The 18,232-nt window shown below is 32.1% G+C and overlaps 2 protein-coding genes across 3 annotated transcripts; both read left to right on the forward strand.

Annotated features, from left to right (window-relative positions):
• The first annotated feature begins 10,267 nt into the window (after positions 1–10,267).
• On the forward strand, positions 10,268–12,983 carry LOC150027714 (glucan endo-1,3-beta-glucosidase, basic isoform). 2 transcript variants are annotated; one of them, XM_090301984.1, is made up of 2 exons: positions 10,268–10,583; positions 11,809–12,983. In XM_090301984.1, the coding sequence occupies exons 1-2, from the start codon at positions 10,493–10,495 to the stop codon at positions 12,831–12,833; spliced, it is 1,116 nt and encodes a 371-aa protein (XP_090158110.1). In that variant the 5' UTR covers positions 10,268–10,492; the 3' UTR covers positions 12,834–12,983. The 2 variants fall into 2 exon arrangements, with proteins under 2 accessions (XP_090158110.1, XP_090158111.1); XM_090301985.1 differs by having other exon boundaries at positions 11,812–12,983.
• Positions 12,984–15,084: 2,101 nt separating this feature from the next.
• Positions 15,085–17,438, forward strand: LOC150027715 (glucan endo-1,3-beta-glucosidase, basic isoform-like). The gene is made up of 2 exons (XM_090302495.1): positions 15,085–15,196; positions 16,442–17,438. Exons 1-2 carry the CDS (start codon positions 15,103–15,105, stop codon positions 17,404–17,406), a joined length of 1,059 nt encoding a protein of 352 aa, XP_090158621.1. The 5' UTR covers positions 15,085–15,102; the 3' UTR covers positions 17,407–17,438.
• Positions 17,439–18,232: the final 794 nt, after the last annotated feature.

The raw sequence follows: 18,232 nt of genomic DNA on the forward strand, positions 1-18,232 counted from the left end.
AAAGGGGTACAATTTAAGAAAATAGAGCCCAAGGTGTTTGAGGCACTTGTGGCAGTTTCTTCTTGCACCCCTACATTTCTTCCTTCACCCCCACAAAGTTGCGCAAAGACAAAACTGTCCCTATATAAATTGTATATTTTTTTTTGTATTCCGGATTATGAAATCCGGTAAATTTTCGGATTGGCGCTTCTGGTAAATTTTTGGATTGGCGCATCCGATAATCTCCCAGATTGATGCTTCTGGTAGTACATGAATGATAGTGTTAATCCAAAATAAAAAAATGCAAAACATCTATAATTGAAAAAACCATTCTGGATCCGCTAATCCGTAATTCAAAATATGCATTCCGGATTCAGAAATCCATAATTGAAAAAAATCATTCTGGATCCACCAATCCGTAATAGACATTAGGCTTCCGGATTCAGCAATATGGAAATCAATAATTTATGCAAACTTTGCTTCCAGAACACCCCCTCATCCAGAATGCAACATGATTCACTTCCGGATTGATGAATCCGTAACACACTCCCAGATCTCGAAAATGTGAGGTCAGTTTCGGAATTTACAAAATTATGGGGGTACAGAAAGAAAAATGTAGGGGTGCAGCCGACATTTGTTAATATCTACTTTGTAAAATAAATAACATACTCTTCCTCAATCTCTCCTCTCTACCCATTCTTTTCATTAAAGAGAAGACGTGTATTAAGAATTTGACTTCTAAAATAATAAAATATTCTTTTAGAAAAACAAAAGTAGTACATTAAAAATATGACTTCACTAAAAACAAAAATTAAAATCAAATATCATGTATTTCTATTTTAATCAGAAGTCGTGTTTCTTAAATATGATTTATTTATTTATATAATTTTTAAAAATCTATTCATTTTGATAAATTTGAAAAAAAAAATTATTTGTTTGGTGAAAAAACCTAAAGGTGGCAGTAGATTACGAGTATGCCCCCCCTATAGTTGGTGGCTTCTTGGGCTTAAACAAGAACGTGTGGGCCCATGCTCTGTGAAAGTAGAGTTGTTCAAGAACTTTGTACTCATTCATTTAGAATTGTTCCTTCCTTGGCATCATCCAAAGATACCACAGTTCAAATAAAGAATATACATTGATTTCTATATATAAATATTACATTAAAATCATGATAGAAAAGGATACTTAAATTTTTATTTTTTTAACATTTTATCATTTTAAAAATTCTTAATTATCTTATCGAGTATTTCTTAATAATTTCAATTGTATCCTAGTTTTAAAAATGATTGTAGGGGCACTCTTATATTATTACCAAGTTACTTCAATATTTTAGAAATTAAAAAATGTGTTTCAGAAAAGATATTTCAAAAAAAGATTTTTTATTCTGAAAATATTTTTTGCTTACAAAATTCTTATTCTGAGAATACTTTTCATTTACAAAATTTCTGTTCCAAAATTATAAAAAATAATTCTTGTATTTCAAAAAAATGTAAAGATGGAGTAATACTGTCACATATTACACTGCCTTTACACATCTTGAATGAGTCGTGATGTTAATAAGTGATTCACTTTTTTTTCTAATAAATAAATAAGTGATTCACTTATTTTATACAATTTTTCAGAACTTATCAATTTTTATAATAATATTTTTCTAGTATTATATAGATTTAAAATATCATCTAGAGTTAAAAAAATGAAATACATGTAATATCAAAAAATATAAATTGAGTATATTAATCTCAATGTTTATGGCATGTACCACATATGTGAGACTATATTTCAATGCATAGAAGAATACTAAATTTCTCATAAATGCAGTTGACTTTTCTAAATGATATGTACAAAAGATAGGAAATTAATAAACAAATTAAAAAGATATATATAAACAAAAAGAAAGATATATATCCATGTAGCAATGGAAGGTATTTGTATGAAAGGGGCAATTTTTCCTCTTTATTACTTAAATATGATCGCTTTTGAAAAAGTTATGAGGTTGAAAAAATCGTATGGATGTGAGATGATTTTATTTATTATGAAAAATTTGTGTTAAAGTTAAATGATTTTGATCAAGTAAAGTCGTCTTAATAATTACTATAAAAAAATAATTAAATTTAAAGATATAAAATAAGTAGTCCTTATATTCATTAAATTAGATATTATTTTAGAAACTAAAAAATAATTGTATTTAAAGTGGTTTTTGTTATTAATAAAAATTTTTAAAATAAAAATTGGTATCTAAATTAGCTACCAAAGTTTTAACTGTTAATATTTTAAATTCTAAATTAGTCCCTAAAAGACTAATAAATGGAGACCTTCACTACAATGTTATTCGTCGGCACCACTGTTACGGGGTTGTAGGAAAATTGAGCGTCTTTCAGTTGCGAACCCTCACTTTCATAGCCGCCACTAGCAGTGTCACGTCCACAATCCATGCATGGGTGCTTTCCAAGTGCAATGTGCTCGAATTGTTCTACTACGTCAGATGGGCCCAAACCAGTAGACTCCCCTACCTAACTTTCAACTTGCAAATGGGCCAAAAGTGACCCACCACAAATTAGGTCATCAAGTGCCCATTTGAAAGTTGTTTTAGACAGATTAAAACCTATGTGCCCGTTAGACTTAATCCCCTCCACATCTCCAATAATGATGCTACCCTCTTTCTTCATTTCCAAGTGACATTCTGACTTCTAAAAAGGAATTAACTCCATAGTTATTGCATGCGCCACCTTTAGAATTTCTCTCTCCCAGCAGGAAACTGAATAGTTTGTTCCTCTCCTCCCTTCTTCGCAGTCAGAACACTCAGATTCAAGGGGCTCTTCTCCGACACTATCCGCCATTCGAGCCTTTGGAAGGTCTTCAGAGAGCGCTCCCCAATTCGTATGAAGACACCCTAGTTATTGTGACCTGAAAAACATATCTCTTCTTTTAGTGACACCTGACACAATGTATCATTGATCCTCATAGATTTTGCCTTTCCCACTGGAATTCTAGTGCGCAATCTAGCATACTCTAAGACCTCTCTTGTAACAGTTGCCTCGTTGACTTCAACAATGTACCAACTAGAGCCCCTATACGCTCAAAACACTAGCTAATCCAAAGTGCCAACAGATGACCTCTGTAACGAACCCACACAAGTTTGTCAACTACCACAAATGAATCGTTCCAGGGGATGATTGATTCGAAGACTCTGTCAAACCATTTTTTATTCTCTTATATAGATTTCACAATTATGCTCTCATCTTCACATGACAAAAACACATACTTTTCCCCAAGGTATCTTACTCTAACGAAATTGAACCGTCCCAAAAGGAAGCTTTCCTTGATGGACTGCACATTAGTTGCCTTGGAAACTCTACCAACAAAACAATTCTGCAACCACTCTGAAGACTCCACCTTGACCCTAAGTGAAACATGTCATCTTCTGAAGCTCCCTGGGAAAAACTCTCGCTCCCACTTTTAACAACCTGTGCAAAAGAATGTTGTTGAATCTTCTTGCTCCAAACTTTCCGATCTACTACAGTCTTCGTCTTTGGTTTAGAATTCCTTTTGTTCTTTGGAAACTCGTTCTTATAGTATTTAGGTATGTTAACCCTCATCTTCCAAGTTCCTATCCATATTGAATCCAATTTTCTTTCCAAGACATGTGTGTCCCCCACCCTTTGAAACCTAACAAACCCGAAATGTTGTTTTCTGGTGTTTAATTTCCTGGAAATGAAAATATCTAAGACCCTTCCCCATCTTTGAAAGAGTTTGCATAAAGCCTTTTCATTGTACTCATCCGGAAAAATTAGATAGAAACTAATTTTTGAGACAAAAAATTAGTTGCTATATTGACTAAATTAGATACTATTTTAGAGACTAACAAAATTGTTGATTTCTAAATTAGTTTCTATTATTGATAAATAGTTTCAAAATTGGTATCAAATTAGCCACCAAAGTTTTTGCTACCAAATTTTGAATATAAATAATTGGTATTTAAAACATTGGTAGCTAATTATATACCAATTTAGAAACTATTTATCAATAATAGTAATTTAGAAACCAATAATTTTTTTAGTCTCTAAAATAATATCTAATTTAGTTAATATAACAACTAATTATTTTTAGTCTCTAAAATTGGTTTCTATTTGATGATTTTTCTAGTAGTAATACGTTTTCCCTACATCTTTGCTTATATGCCAGTCTAGGTAAATTTTGTCTCCCCTCCCACCAGAATTTAGCTAGGTTTGAGTGATAGTGTTTACTCATAAGGCGAATAGAGAAGGTGGTGTGTTGCTACAATTGTGTAAAAACTTTTGGTAAGCAATTTGAGCTTCCATAGTGAGTTTCTGTGATAATCTTCACAATGGTCGAAATCACTATAGTGGTGTTTACAAAGTTTTGGTACCACAAAGGGTTGCAAATAGGCCTTTACCCAGCTTTGCCATATATGGTGCGAGTAGCTAGGGAGTTAAAACTGGGTTAACAAAATAAAAATATCAATCGAGTTTATTAAATTGATGGTGGACAAGATAACTTAGCAAACTCAATTCATTTTGCCAACCCTGCTTCAAGAAAACACATAAGAAAACCCTACTTTAAGAACACACATAATTAAGAAAACCCTACTTTAAGAAATCACATAAGGAGACAAAATTCTATCAATAGAAAATTGTACACTATCATAAATACCAAGAAATTGTACACTATCGTAAATACCAACAAAAGATGAAGAATCAACCTTTAAATGAATATTAAATCAAGTACATACATACTAAAGATTCTATATACCAATCAAAGAATGAGAAGCTGTTTGAAGCGATTCAAGACCAAACTTTAACTTGTGTCAAAGAAAACACTTCAATATTTTTTTTGATAAGCAAAGAATAAATAATATTAAAAATAGAACACTCCAGGGATGTTCCAACCCGTATACAACAGTCAAGAACTCCATACAACGGAAGCCTTTGATTCTTGACCACGAGATAGCACCTATAAGGCTCACAAAACCAGCTGAATAATGCAGTAAAACATCCTAAAGACTACTAACAACAGCAAAAAATTCCAGCATATGCCTTAAAGCTAATCGGAACCACTAACAATCAGAAAAGCACTGTTAGAGTGGCTTCAAAACTGAATGAAGAAAGAAAACACTTCTATATGATCAACAACTCCATTTTTAAATAAACAATTGTTCATATTTTTTTTTTATCAGCAAAGAATAAATAAAATAAAAAGAGACATTTCAGGGGTGTCCCAACCCTTATACAAAACCCCAAATACAAGTATTCTAGTACCCTACCAACTAATGATCCAACAATACACAATCCCAGTACAAAATATAAGAACCCAACAAACACAGTTACATCAACCCACAAAAAAGGTCACACCCTCAAACAAAGATATACAAGAGGTTTTTGCCATCAGGCTGAATTACCATAACCAAGTGTCAAACTCGATAATAAAAGACACATCACCCAACAACTAAGCCAAATCTTTGTAACAGGCAAACTGTACCAAAAATCCAAAAACTAACATCAACAAACCGATCCTTCGAGGATAGTACATAGACCAGATATTGCTTGCAAGAAAAACGTAACAGCTTCCAATCGCAGTTCTGAGCAAAGAACTCAGTCCGGCCCTGCCAAACAAAATGTCCAAGACAACCGCAATACAGAGCAGAATCATCAATCTGACCCTGCCAGATAGGAAATACCAAAACAACCTGCACAACCACTTAAAGCTTTCCAAGCCTCAGTCTAGCCATTCATATAGGAGTTACCGAAGGAACTTGCGCAAACCACACCACAACTACCAAAACTAGGAAAGAACGTTAGTTAATAAGACAAAAAATCAGACTTTCAAATACCTCATACAACAAATAGGATCCAAACACCAGTCTGAGTAAGAGAACGCAACCGATTTTTCTTTTACTGTGACCCAAGACCAAGTCTTCCTTTGTGCCACGGTAAAAACCTCCACTAGATCCACCCGCCCATTCTCAAACACAACCTTATTCCTGTGATTCCAAATTTCACTCACAAAACCTACCCAAATACCCCCCCAACACTTGGTACCTGCGTGGTTCAGACCAAGAGGTTTGAACATCCTAAAGTGCATTTGTGCATCACAATGTAGCACCAACGGGAAACCCAACCACGTGAGACACATACCCCAAATTCTCCAAGAAATCTTACACTCAAAAAATAAATGTCTTACCGACTCTTCTTCCACACCACACAGAGGGCACCGATCGCACATCAAAGGTATACCGCGTCTCGAAAGATTGTCCTTAGTAGGAATAGCATTACGTAACACCCTCCAAGCCAAAAAATGTGCCGAAGGTAAGGTCTTTAAAGTCCAGAAATTCGCGAACAGATCCTCCCCCACTACAGACTCCTCCCCCATGAGGCACTTATATGCTACCTTCACAGAGAAATCCGTATGATCCACATCCCTCCATAGCCATTTATCAGGTTTAACTCCACCTTCTCTTGTTAACCTTTTGGTATCCAACTTTCGCATTAGAAGATCAAGTAGACTGGATTCCCACACAAAAAGATTTCTTCTCCACCGTAGTTTCCAGGACCAACCATTATTACTCCAACTCCCAACTTGTGACAAAGTACAACCAGTATCCAAGGAGATTAAATATAATCTAGGGAATTTATGCATTAGAGGGATGTTTTCCAACCACTTATCCTCCCATAATCTGATTTCTTTCCCATCTCCTACTTCCCACCGACCTCTATCTTCAAAATCACATCCCCACCCCTCTAAGTGCCAAACTTTCCTGAGGTCCCTCCACCACATCGAATCCTTACAAGACTGATCTTGAGATCTTAAACCCCTCCACCCACCATACTTAGACTCTATAATATCCTTCCAAAACCCACTCTCTTCAGACTTAAGTCTCCATATCCATTTCCCTAGAAGAGCCAAGTTAAACTTTTCTATGTCAATGACCCCTAATCCGCCATTATCTTTCGATTGACAAATCTTATCCCACGCCACCCAAGCAATTTTCCGGTTCTCTGACCCCCATTCCCACAAAAAGTTTTTTTGTAACCTTTTCACTTCCCTCATCACAGTTACCGGCATATAAAAAATGGAGACATAGAAAAGCGGTAGGGACGTAAGCACCGATTTGATAAGACATACTCTGCCTGCCAAAGAGAGGGTTTTCCCTTTCCACGCACTCAGCCTATTCCGTAACTTAGTGATCACACCTTCCTAAAAGACACACCTCTTATGATTCCCACCTACCAACACCCCCAAGTAATTGAAAGGTGCCTTCATAATGTCACAGTTAAGAATTGAGGCGAAAGTCATCGTCTGATTTATATTCACACCCACTCCCCCAACCTTACTCTTGGAATAGTTAACCTTAAGACCAGAAGCAAGTTCAAAGCATTTCAGAATAGCCTTTAGTGTCAGAACATTTAGGATTGAGGCTTTACAGAAGAAAAGAGTGTCGTCTGCATATTGCAACATGCACACTTTTACTCGCTTTTCCCCGACTTCAATACCTTCTACTAGCTTCTTTTCTTCCGCCTGCCTAACTACCCCTGCAAGACCTTCAACCGCAATTAGAAAAAGGAACGGTGTTAAAGGATCCCCTTGTCTTAGGCCCTTCAAAGGTTTAAACTCAGTTGTAGGGCTTCCATTTACTAACACAGATATTGAGGATGATTCTAAACAATTTTTTATCCAATCAATCCACTTACCACAAAAACCCAATCTTCCCATCATGTAGTAAATAAACTCCCAACTAACTGAGTCGTATGCCTTTTCATAGTCCACCTTAAACACCACACATTCTTTCTTTTTCCTTTTTACCTCCTCCAGTGTCTCGTTAGCCACTAACACACTGTCCAACAAACCTCTTCCTTCCAAGAGAAAGCAGACTGTCTGGGATCAATAACTTTGTTTAGTACCCTTTTTAACCTTGAAGAAAGGATTTTAGAGATAATTTTATACACACAACCCACCAAAGAGATCGGTCTAAACTCATTCAGTTGTTGTGGATTTGCAACCTTTGGAACCAGGGTAATAAATGAGGCGTTAGAACCTTTCGACCAACTTCCACCCTCTGCAAACCTTTGTACCGCACTCACAACATCTTCTTTTAAAAAATCCCAACAGAATTTTATAAAGCCAAAATTAAAACCATCCGGTCCAGGACTTTTGGAGCTGTCACAATTCCATACTGCCTCCTTAACTTCCTCTTCTGAAATACTTCCAACCAACGTTACATTGTCCTCCCTAGATATCACCTTAAACTGAACATTATCCAATCTAACCAGAGGACTTCCCCCCCACTAAATCTGCCCTCAAAAAATTCCTTCACTCTAACCTTTACTTCGGTTGGGTCTTCGCACCACTGATCTCCGACCTTGAGACCATTAATCCCGTTAAACATCCTCCTCCACTTAATGCTTGAATGATAAAATTTTGTATTCAAATCCCCCTGACTTAACCAACTGAATCTTGCTTTTTGCTGTAAAATCGCCTCTTGTTTCACTCGGACTTGCCCCAGGTCAGCTAACAATTGTTCCTATATCTCCAAATCTCTTTAACCAATGCTATCCAAATATTATTCATAGTAAAATTAACTGATATATGCTAAATAAATCACTTAATTCTATTATAGAATATACTATATATTAAATTCGTGTTATATTATGTTGAACACTTCAAAAATTGCACATGACAAAAGTTAGGCTAATATTTGAAGTTGATTCAGAAGGTGCAGCAGCCCTATCATCATTTAGAAAAGGCAATTGGCTTTTATGGCTGCGGTGAGAAGCTAGTTAATTATTAATATAAATATTTAATGTATTTTGTAGGGCACATATACTTATTATCTTGGGTTTATATAACACCATGCGTAGATGCAATCAAGTAGAAGACTATTAAGGAAATTGAATTCTTTGGTATTTTGTTAACGTGGGCCCTTAATACCAAGTTGTTGATAGGAAAAGCTTTAAACTATGTTGAAAATGCTAAGCATTTAGATATATTCATCATCTACTTTGTCCCACTCTTCCAAGTGCATGCACTATCATCACTTGACTATTATATATATTTGTCTACATCATTTTATTTTTTTGCCAAGAATTATATTATTATGACTATTTTTGCAAAAGTGGATAAGATATAGAAATAGAACGAAAACTAAAATAAATAAATAAATAATATGATAGGAGTGGTAAAAAAACTGAAGAATTATAAAAAGAAAGGCATTAGAAAAACTATTAGTATCTAAAATGATTTTTAAATTAATATTCAATTAGTTAATTAACATCTAATAATTACCAAAATTTTAGTTATTAGTTTTAAAATTTAAAATAATAAATAACTAAAACTTTGATAATTATTAAATACCAATTTAAAAACTAGTTTAAAAATTTAAAAACTACTTTAAATATTAATAATTTTTAATTTATAAAATAGAATATAATTTAATTATATAATGATTAATTTTTTTTAGTCATTAAAATTAATTCTATTTAATAATTTTTTTAGTTGTAATACTAAGAAATTATTTTTAATCACTGATAAGGTGTATAAGTTTTATTTTCTTTAATTGATGTGATTTTGTGGTTTCCAGTTAACTGAGATGAGACAAAAAATTTAAACAATAAATGCTTAGAAGAAAATAACATAAGTTTGTTTAAGAATTATTAACTATTGTACCAATAGTATTCCGAATACTTATTTTTTTTCATGTTTATATATAAAGTGTCTATCATAATTACATTAATAATTTTGAGAGTTTTATTCCGAATTTTTTTTATTTAAGTGATATTATAATATACATATTATAATAATTACACTACAAGAAAATCATGAAATAGAAATCAATTTTTAGAGATCAAAATAATTAGTTGCAATAATAACTAAATTAGAGACGATTTTAGAAACTAAAATCAAATTTGATTTCTAAATTAATTTCTATTATTGTAAAATAGTTTCTAAATTAGTATCTAATTAGCAACCAAAGTTTTAACTACCAATTATTTAGTTTCTAAATTTGGTAGCAAAAACTCTGGTTGCTAATTAGATATCAATTTAGAAACTATTTAACAATAATAAAAATTAATTTAGAATTTTTTTTTTTAGTTTCTAAAATAGTTTCTAATTTAGTTATTATTGTAACTAATTATGTATTTCATATTTTTTTTTAGTGTTAGTATGGTGTATATGTATGGATAATTTTTTAGACTAGTTTTATTACATGTTTTAATAGCAAAATTAATGCATAATGTGTTTTTAGATATATACGTAGGAGAGTTATTTGAAATGTAGATTGGAAGAGAAAATTGGCAAGACCAAGACTTTTCATCATGGGTGGGTAAACATGGACATCAAGATTTATATTAATAATTGAAATTTGTTCTATGACTTGGTCAAGGAGCTAGCTGTGTTTATAAGAACACTGAAACAATGAAGTTTAATAAATCAATTCAAAGCCTCTGTTGAGGGCTAATCCTTCACTTCACCATTTTGTGGTGTGTTATAATTTTCCACCATGGCTTCTCAGTTCCCCAGAAACCAGAGGTTCTCATTTGCTGCTTTCCTTCTTCTTTTTCAACTATTCACAGTAAACCTTATCACAACAGGTCAGTTTCTCTCCATTCATTTATTAAGTTTGCTCATAGATTGATATGTAATACTAGTTTCTCAGACAAGATTGGTTCCTCACCATTTTGTTCTGGATAAGTTAAATGTATATATCAATCTATCTATTAACAGTACACTGAGCAGTTTCAAAATCAACAAAAAAGAAAAAAGAAAAATCAAATTATTATTTCATAAAATTAATTCAAAAAATTAGTTAAAAATCTATTTGTATATTGACAACTTAGTCTAAATATTAAACATAGTTTTTTTATTGATATTAAAGAGGTTGAATTTATTAAATAAACTAATAACCATAGCCAATGTAAATTTAATTTTTTAATAAAATTAAAAACTTTACACACATATATTTTTTTGGTCAAATTTATATATATATATATATATATATATATATATATATATATAAAGTCTTAAGTTTAAAAACTTTACAAAATCTCCATCAGTAAAATAGATGGACAAGTCAACCTGACTTAGCTTTCCATTGCCAGATGCTAACTAGGTGTTTGATGTTTTTGCAACTATCCAGTTCATTGGATAATGACTCTATTTTATGTCTTTTTGTGTCTATTTAATAATGTTTTGCTATGACAATTAACATAATACATAAACATTAAATGAAATTAGTAGTTTTAGTTGACCTGACAAAAAAATATTGAAGAAATAGAAAAGTAGATACAAAATTTAGAGAAAGTTATTTAATTTGAGCAGAGAACCAGCTTCTTGAAGCTAACTTATTTTATCATCCTTAATATTACATCATATTTTATACATCCATAAAATATCATTTTCAATGTTAGGGGACATTATAATGCCTTTTTTTCTCAAATTATCATTTTCCAAAAGATTTTTTAAAGTCAAGCTAATGTAAATAAACTATTGACTATTTCTTTAAAATAAGCTTCACCAATTTTATTCAATGTTATTACTTACCAATATCCCTTAATCATATGTAGCATGTGGTTGCAGTTTTAATTTGACACAATTTTTTTTATCGTGAGAAATAATCATTTCAAAGATGACCTAATAACTCATAAAAAATAAAAAGAAAAATAAGATAAAATCTCATCCCAATCAAAACCGATCCCACAATAAACTATCGTCTAACCTAAAATTCAAGAATATCACACACACAAAAACTTAACTTTGACAACCCTCAGAATATATCAACACATCAAATTTGACAGATATGATTTTTGATTTGGTTAGCAGATGCTCAAATCGGGGTGTGTTATGGCATGATGGGCAACAATCTCCCATCAGCCAATGAAGTTATAAACCTTTACAGATCAAACAACATAAGAAGAATGAGACTTTACGATCCCAATCAAGCAGCTCTGCAAGCACTCAGAAACTCAGGCATTGAACTCATTCTTGGAGTGCCAAACTCTGATCTTCAGGGTCTTGCCACAAATGCCGACACTGCTCGTCAATGGGTGCAAAGGAACGTGTTGAACTTTTGGCCCAGTGTTAAAATCAAGTACATAGCAGTTGGCAATGAAGTGAGTCCTGTTGGAGGTTCCTCTTGGTATGCCCAATATGTTCTACCTGCTGTCCAAAATGTATACCAAGCTGTAAGGGCTCAAGGCCTCCATGATCAAATCAAGGTTTCAACAGCCATTGACATGACCCTTATAGGAAACTCCTACCCTCCATCACAAGGTTCCTTCAGGGGTGATGTTAGATCCTACCTAGACCCTATAATAGGGTACTTGCTATATGCAAGTGCACCTTTGCTAGTGAATGTGTACCCTTATTTCAGTTACTCTGGTAATCCTCGTGATATATCACTTCCCTATGCTCTTTTCACTTCACCAAATGTTGTGGTGAGGGATGGCCAATATGGGTACCAAAATCTGTTTGATGCTATGTTGGATTCAGTGCATGCAGCCATTGATAACACTAGGATTGGTTACGTTGAGGTGGTTGTGTCTGAGAGTGGGTGGCCCTCAGATGGAGGGTTTGGTGCCACGTATGACAACGCACGTGTGTACTTGGATAACTTGGTTCGTCGTGCTGGAAGAGGAAGCCCTAGAAGGCCTTCGAAGCCTACAGAGACTTATATATTTGCCATGTTCGATGAGAATCAAAAGAGTCCTGAGATAGAGAAACATTTTGGGCTCTTTAAACCCAGCAAAGAGAAGAAGTACCCCTTTGGATTTGGTGCCCAAAGGGATGCAAAGATTGTTGTTGATGAGTTCAATGCAACATATCCCCTTAAGAGTGACATGTAAGGTTGGAACCCTAGTTCTCAAAGTCTGTTGTAATATTCCACCAAAATAAGACAGAATTTTATGTTTGTAAAACATGTTTATCCTTTGGTTTTGGATAAAAAGTATGTTGGTTGTTAATAATAAAGTGAACCTACACTCACTTTTATCTTAGTTTTCTTGTTTTATTTCATCATTCACTTTCATTATAAAAACAAGCATTTAATGAGGATTAAATTTTTTAAAATTAACGAAATCCACTTTAAAACAAATAATTACGATTTATATATGTTTAATTAATCACAAGATCGTAAGATAAATCATTAATTATTTTTCATAACTTTTTATTTTACAAATATAAATAGATATGTTGTATTTTCTTAGTTTTCTTACCCACTTTAATTGATTGGTATGAATTGATTACGTATTCTTTGAACTAAGACATTTTGAAAGGAGAAGAGTCTTAATCATGGTCAATGGCTGCTTCAGTAGTTTTTGTTATCATAGATAGCTACAATCCTACAAGATATATTCAACTCCATAGCCGCCACTAAAGATCATCATTCATAATTTATCTACTTATTCATAATTTCTAATTCTTCTAATATTTATTGATTTATTTGGTGGGGTGCATGATAAAAAAATATCATTATATGCAAGATAATGTAGTACGTGTTCTGTTTATAAGAGTGTTCAGGTTGTATACAAAATAAACTAAAATATGTATAAAGTTAAATTATTTTATATTTTTGTATCGTACCACAAATACAATAATCTCAATTGTATTTTCATATTAAAACACGACTTTCTAGTCATCTCCAAACACATTCTCGTACACATGCAGTACAAAAGTAAAACATCTTTCATAGGAAATAATAAATAATTGTATTAGCAAGTTAATGGACTAAAATATATATTAAATGTCAACTACTAAAATTTTACTTAGTTTATTTTTTTAATTAAATATATATTAATTATCATTTTCTGTATGATTCATACAAAGAATACTATATACAAAGAATACAAATTATAAGACATAATTAGATTCTTAAATTCAACTTAACCTTGCTCCCAAGAATACCAAACTTTCTATATTTTGTTATTTCTATTGTATTAATTAATATCTGACAAGTCACATATCATTCGGTCTCATTGATGAACCGATCTCGTATTAATATATTTTGAAAATATTTAGTAAATGACAGCAATAACAATTATGGAAACTTTTTACCAATCATAATCGTGTCCCACTGAATTTGGATAACATCCTCGAAAAATCAACTAATACTGATTCAGTGGAAGAAATTGATTTATTAAGATATTCTTTAAATATACGAACATACAAACATAACATATCAATATATCTCTCGGTAAATCAAGGATCATGTTAGAAATCAGTTAACACTAATATTTGATAGATTCAGTCCATGACTACAAAAACTCATGACTAAACACTTTAAATAAATCATCTCCAGAAGTGTAAGGTATGCTTTAATCAACTTTCACTATACACTCTTAACACTACTTACTTGATTGTCGAAGTATCTTTTTCAGGTCAACTCCAGCCGAACACCAACAATTAAAGGTGAAAAGGCAACCGAGACATCAAGACTTGTACAACCAATTATTATCTATACCTTCTTTGTCTATACAGGTACACTTATGATTAATTAATAAAAATAATATTATTAATATCATACATTATTTCGTATGAAGATAAAGTTAATAATAATAATAATAATAATAATAATAATAATAATAATAATAATAATAATTATAATAATAATAACAATAACAACAACGAGACAAAGTTGATATGTGATATAGATAAATTTGGTAATATATGAAATAACAAAAGAAGAAGTCGTTAATGTAAATTAGTGAACGACAAGATAAATAATATATGTGATATAAATACATTTACGTATGTGTTTGGAAAGAATATTCATGTATTTAAACAGATTCCAATAGTTTTGGTACTTATATATGTTAGGTTATATACCATTTATAACATTTAAAATGAGATCAGATTAATTCATTATGTAAGATGTGAGATCTGTACATTAATTGATTATGTATAATATATTAAATAAATTGAATTGGTTATAAAAGATATTATACTAGAGATTTATTCTATAATTAACATTTAATATTTGTTTAATAACAAGAGATATTGTGGAGAGTTTTTGTATTATACATATAATCATCTTCAACAGAGTAAGGAAGCAGACCAGAATTATCCAGTTCTCTAGTTTTAAGCATAAACGAACACAGGAACAAAGTGTGATCATCAATGCCTTCTCTCTTCACCACTGCCAAGATGTTCTCTTTCTCTACTCTCATGCTTCTTCTTCTTCAGCTATTCACAATCAACCTTCGCACTGCAGGTTCTCTCATTTACTTCCACCATTGCTATATAATGGTAGTTCATATATAATATGTTATCAGAAAATAACACTTTTAATCCTACTCAATTCAGGAATTGCTTTTTGTTTTTGTTTTCCAAATGATAAGTTTTATTTTAACCCTAACAAAATATAACATTTCTTTCAAATAAGCTTCACCACATTTATTCATTGTTCTCTATCAATTTCTCATATATGTATATGATAAGTATATTTCTGAGGATAAATCTTCTGAAGTGACTTTATCAACTGCATCAAATTTTTGTTCTTCAATTATAATATATTATTATGAAACATTCCATCCGACATAAGCACCCGCAGATGTCCAAAATATAGAATACAATAATAGAGTTAATATATATAGGAAATTAACATGATAAAAATCTTAATTGATGATTATGATTTATATAATTCATAATGTAAAACAATTTACTAAGGTTTGCAATTTTTCTAATAATAACGATCCTCACAACAGAATTATAAAAAAAATGCATCTTAGTTAAAATAACTTAAAAAAATTTATGTATCTTGCCATACTTAAAACATTGGGTCTTTGTTGTTAATAATTTAACTTCTACTTAATAGTTTGGCTCTTAGCAGATAAATATTTTAAATGATAAGTTAGGGATTAATAAAGTAGTTTATTGGATTCGAAATGTTTGGTAATCGTTGAAAAATGTAAAATGATACAAAATGATGTAATTACATAAGTTTTATTATATATATACATTTTTTTAAGAAAAAATATATTTTATGTATTTATGATTTATTTTTTAAAATAATTAAATTCTTATTGAATATTTTTAATAATTTTATTTATTATTTAAAATTGTATATACTTTTTTTTATATAAATAAATCATGTTATTTAAATGAGTTAAACTAACTTATAAATTAAGCCAATATTTATCTTGTTTTGTTTTCTAAAAGGTGTTTAATGATCCTGATGGCTAGATGATGATTTTTGTTGATTGTTTTGTTGTATATAGAGTCGGTAGTATGTTTGATTTTGACTATTTTTATATGAAGATCAAACATTTTTAAAGTGTGGATTGGAATACCTTAAAATATTTGTATAGGTTGAAACACATAATCTTCTGAAGTGTGTCATCTTATTTTATTTATTCTTTGTTGAGAAAAAAAATAATTTTACTTTTTAATCATTTTATATTTTATGATAAGTTTAACCAAGAATATTATAGATGAGAATTTTGATGTGTTTGGGTAGCAGATGGTGAGATTGGCGTGTGTTACGGCACATTGGGTGACAATTTACCTCCCGCAAGTGAAGTCGTAAGCCTTTACCAATCAAACAACATAGCAAGAATGAGACTCTTTGATCCTAATCAAGATGCTCTAGACGCCCTTGCAAATTCAGCCATTGAGCTCATTCTCGGGGTCCCAAACGTGGACCTTGAAGGTCTTGCTACAAGCTCTGACACTGCCATTCAATGGGTGCAAACCAACGTGTTGAACCACTGGCCCAGTGTCAAAATCAAGTACGTGGCAGTTGGCAACGAAGTGAATCCCGTTGAAGCGTCTTCTCAGTTTGCCCCACATGTTCTACCTGCAATCCAAAACATATACCAAGCTATTAGGGCTCAAGGCCTTCAGGATCAAATTAAGGTCACAACAGCCATTGATTTGAGCCTCTTAGGAAAGTCTTACCCCCCATCACAAGGCTCTTTCAGAGATGATGTGAGGTCATACATAGACCCTATTTTAGGGTACTTGGTGTATGCAAATGCACCTTTACTAGCCAATGTGTACCCTTATTTTAGTTACTCTGATAACCCTACAGACATATCACTTCCCTATGCTCTTTTCACCTCCCCAAACGTTGTTGTGTCGGATGGTGAATACGGATACCAGAATCTGTTTGATGCTATGTTGGATTCGTTGCATGCTGCAGTTGATGCCACTGGAATTGGTGATGTGGAGGTTGTTGTGTCCGAGAGTGGATGGCCATCGGATGGAGGAGAGTTTGCTGCTACTTTTGACAATGCAAACACCTACTTAGATAACTTGATTCGTCGTGCTGAAACAGGTAGCCCTAGAAGGCCTTCAAAACCCACAGAGATCTATGTGTTTGCTATGTTCGATGAGAATCAGAAGAGTCCTGAGAGAGAGAAACATTTTGGGCTCTTCTCTCCTGACAAACAAAAGAAGTATTCATTTGGATTCAGTGGATGAAGGAACTATGAAGTTGTTATTTGCAACAGTTACCCTAATGTTACATGTAATGTTGTCAAAAGCTTATTCGACAAACTCCACCCACAAAAATAAGGGACAGTAGAGTTGTTTGTGTGAAATGATTTCCCTTCTTTTTTGGATTCAAGGTTGGAATGTTTGTAAAGATGGAACTATAATATGAGACACCTCTCTTTTGTTATCTACATGTTATTTCGATATCATAATAAAGTCATTTTTTTAGCTAATTATATTACTTTTTTTACCGGACGAACCAATCTCGACTTGGGTAACCGACAAACCTAGTAAAAAACACCTTTAAGTCAAGTAATAAATGACAATAACGACAATTGTAATAACACTTAATGAGTCGTATTCATATTTTGAAATATGCAGAAAATATCTCCAGACAAATCATCTAAATACGGATTAAATATACCAATATACTTCAGACAGTCCAATATACTAATATACTTCCCTATAAATCAAGGATGATGGTATAAATCAGTTAACAACGGATATTTGATTGATCTTCCCATCACAACAAAGACTCATGACTAAACATTGATCTTCCCATCACAACAAAGACTCATGACTAAACATTATAAATAATCTTTATGTGAAGGGTAAGGTACGTTTTTATCAATTACCAACATAGACTTTTATTTTTTTTTATCAGTAATGACAGAGAGTACTTTTATTTTTTTTTATCAGTAATGACAGAGAGTACTTACTTAATAGTTGGAGTGTATTTCTCAGGTCAACCAATCCCGATCGAACATCAACATTCGTGGAAAGAGTCTTGAAAAAAGAATCAAAAGATAACCCA

Source organism: Phaseolus vulgaris, chromosome 5, assembly GCF_051622355.1.
Source record: "Phaseolus vulgaris cultivar YP4 chromosome 5, ASM5162235v1, whole genome shotgun sequence".
Classification (NCBI taxonomy): Eukaryota; Viridiplantae; Streptophyta; class Magnoliopsida; order Fabales; family Fabaceae; genus Phaseolus; species Phaseolus vulgaris.

Excerpts from the sequence above, each read along its gene's own strand:
- LOC150027714 (XM_090301984.1), top strand. The coding sequence starts at position 10,493 with ATGGCTTCTCAGTTCCCCAGAAACCAGAGGTTCTCATTTGCTGCTTTC. Across the intron at positions 10,584-11,808 it reads AGTAAACCTTATCACAACAG|CAGATGCTCAAATCGGGGTG; the intron begins GTCAGTTTCTCT and ends TGATTTGGTTAG.
- LOC150027715 (XM_090302495.1), top strand. The coding sequence starts at position 15,103 with ATGCCTTCTCTCTTCACCACTGCCAAGATGTTCTCTTTCTCTACTCTC. Across the intron at positions 15,197-16,441 it reads AATCAACCTTCGCACTGCAG|CAGATGGTGAGATTGGCGTG; the intron begins GTTCTCTCATTT and ends GTGTTTGGGTAG.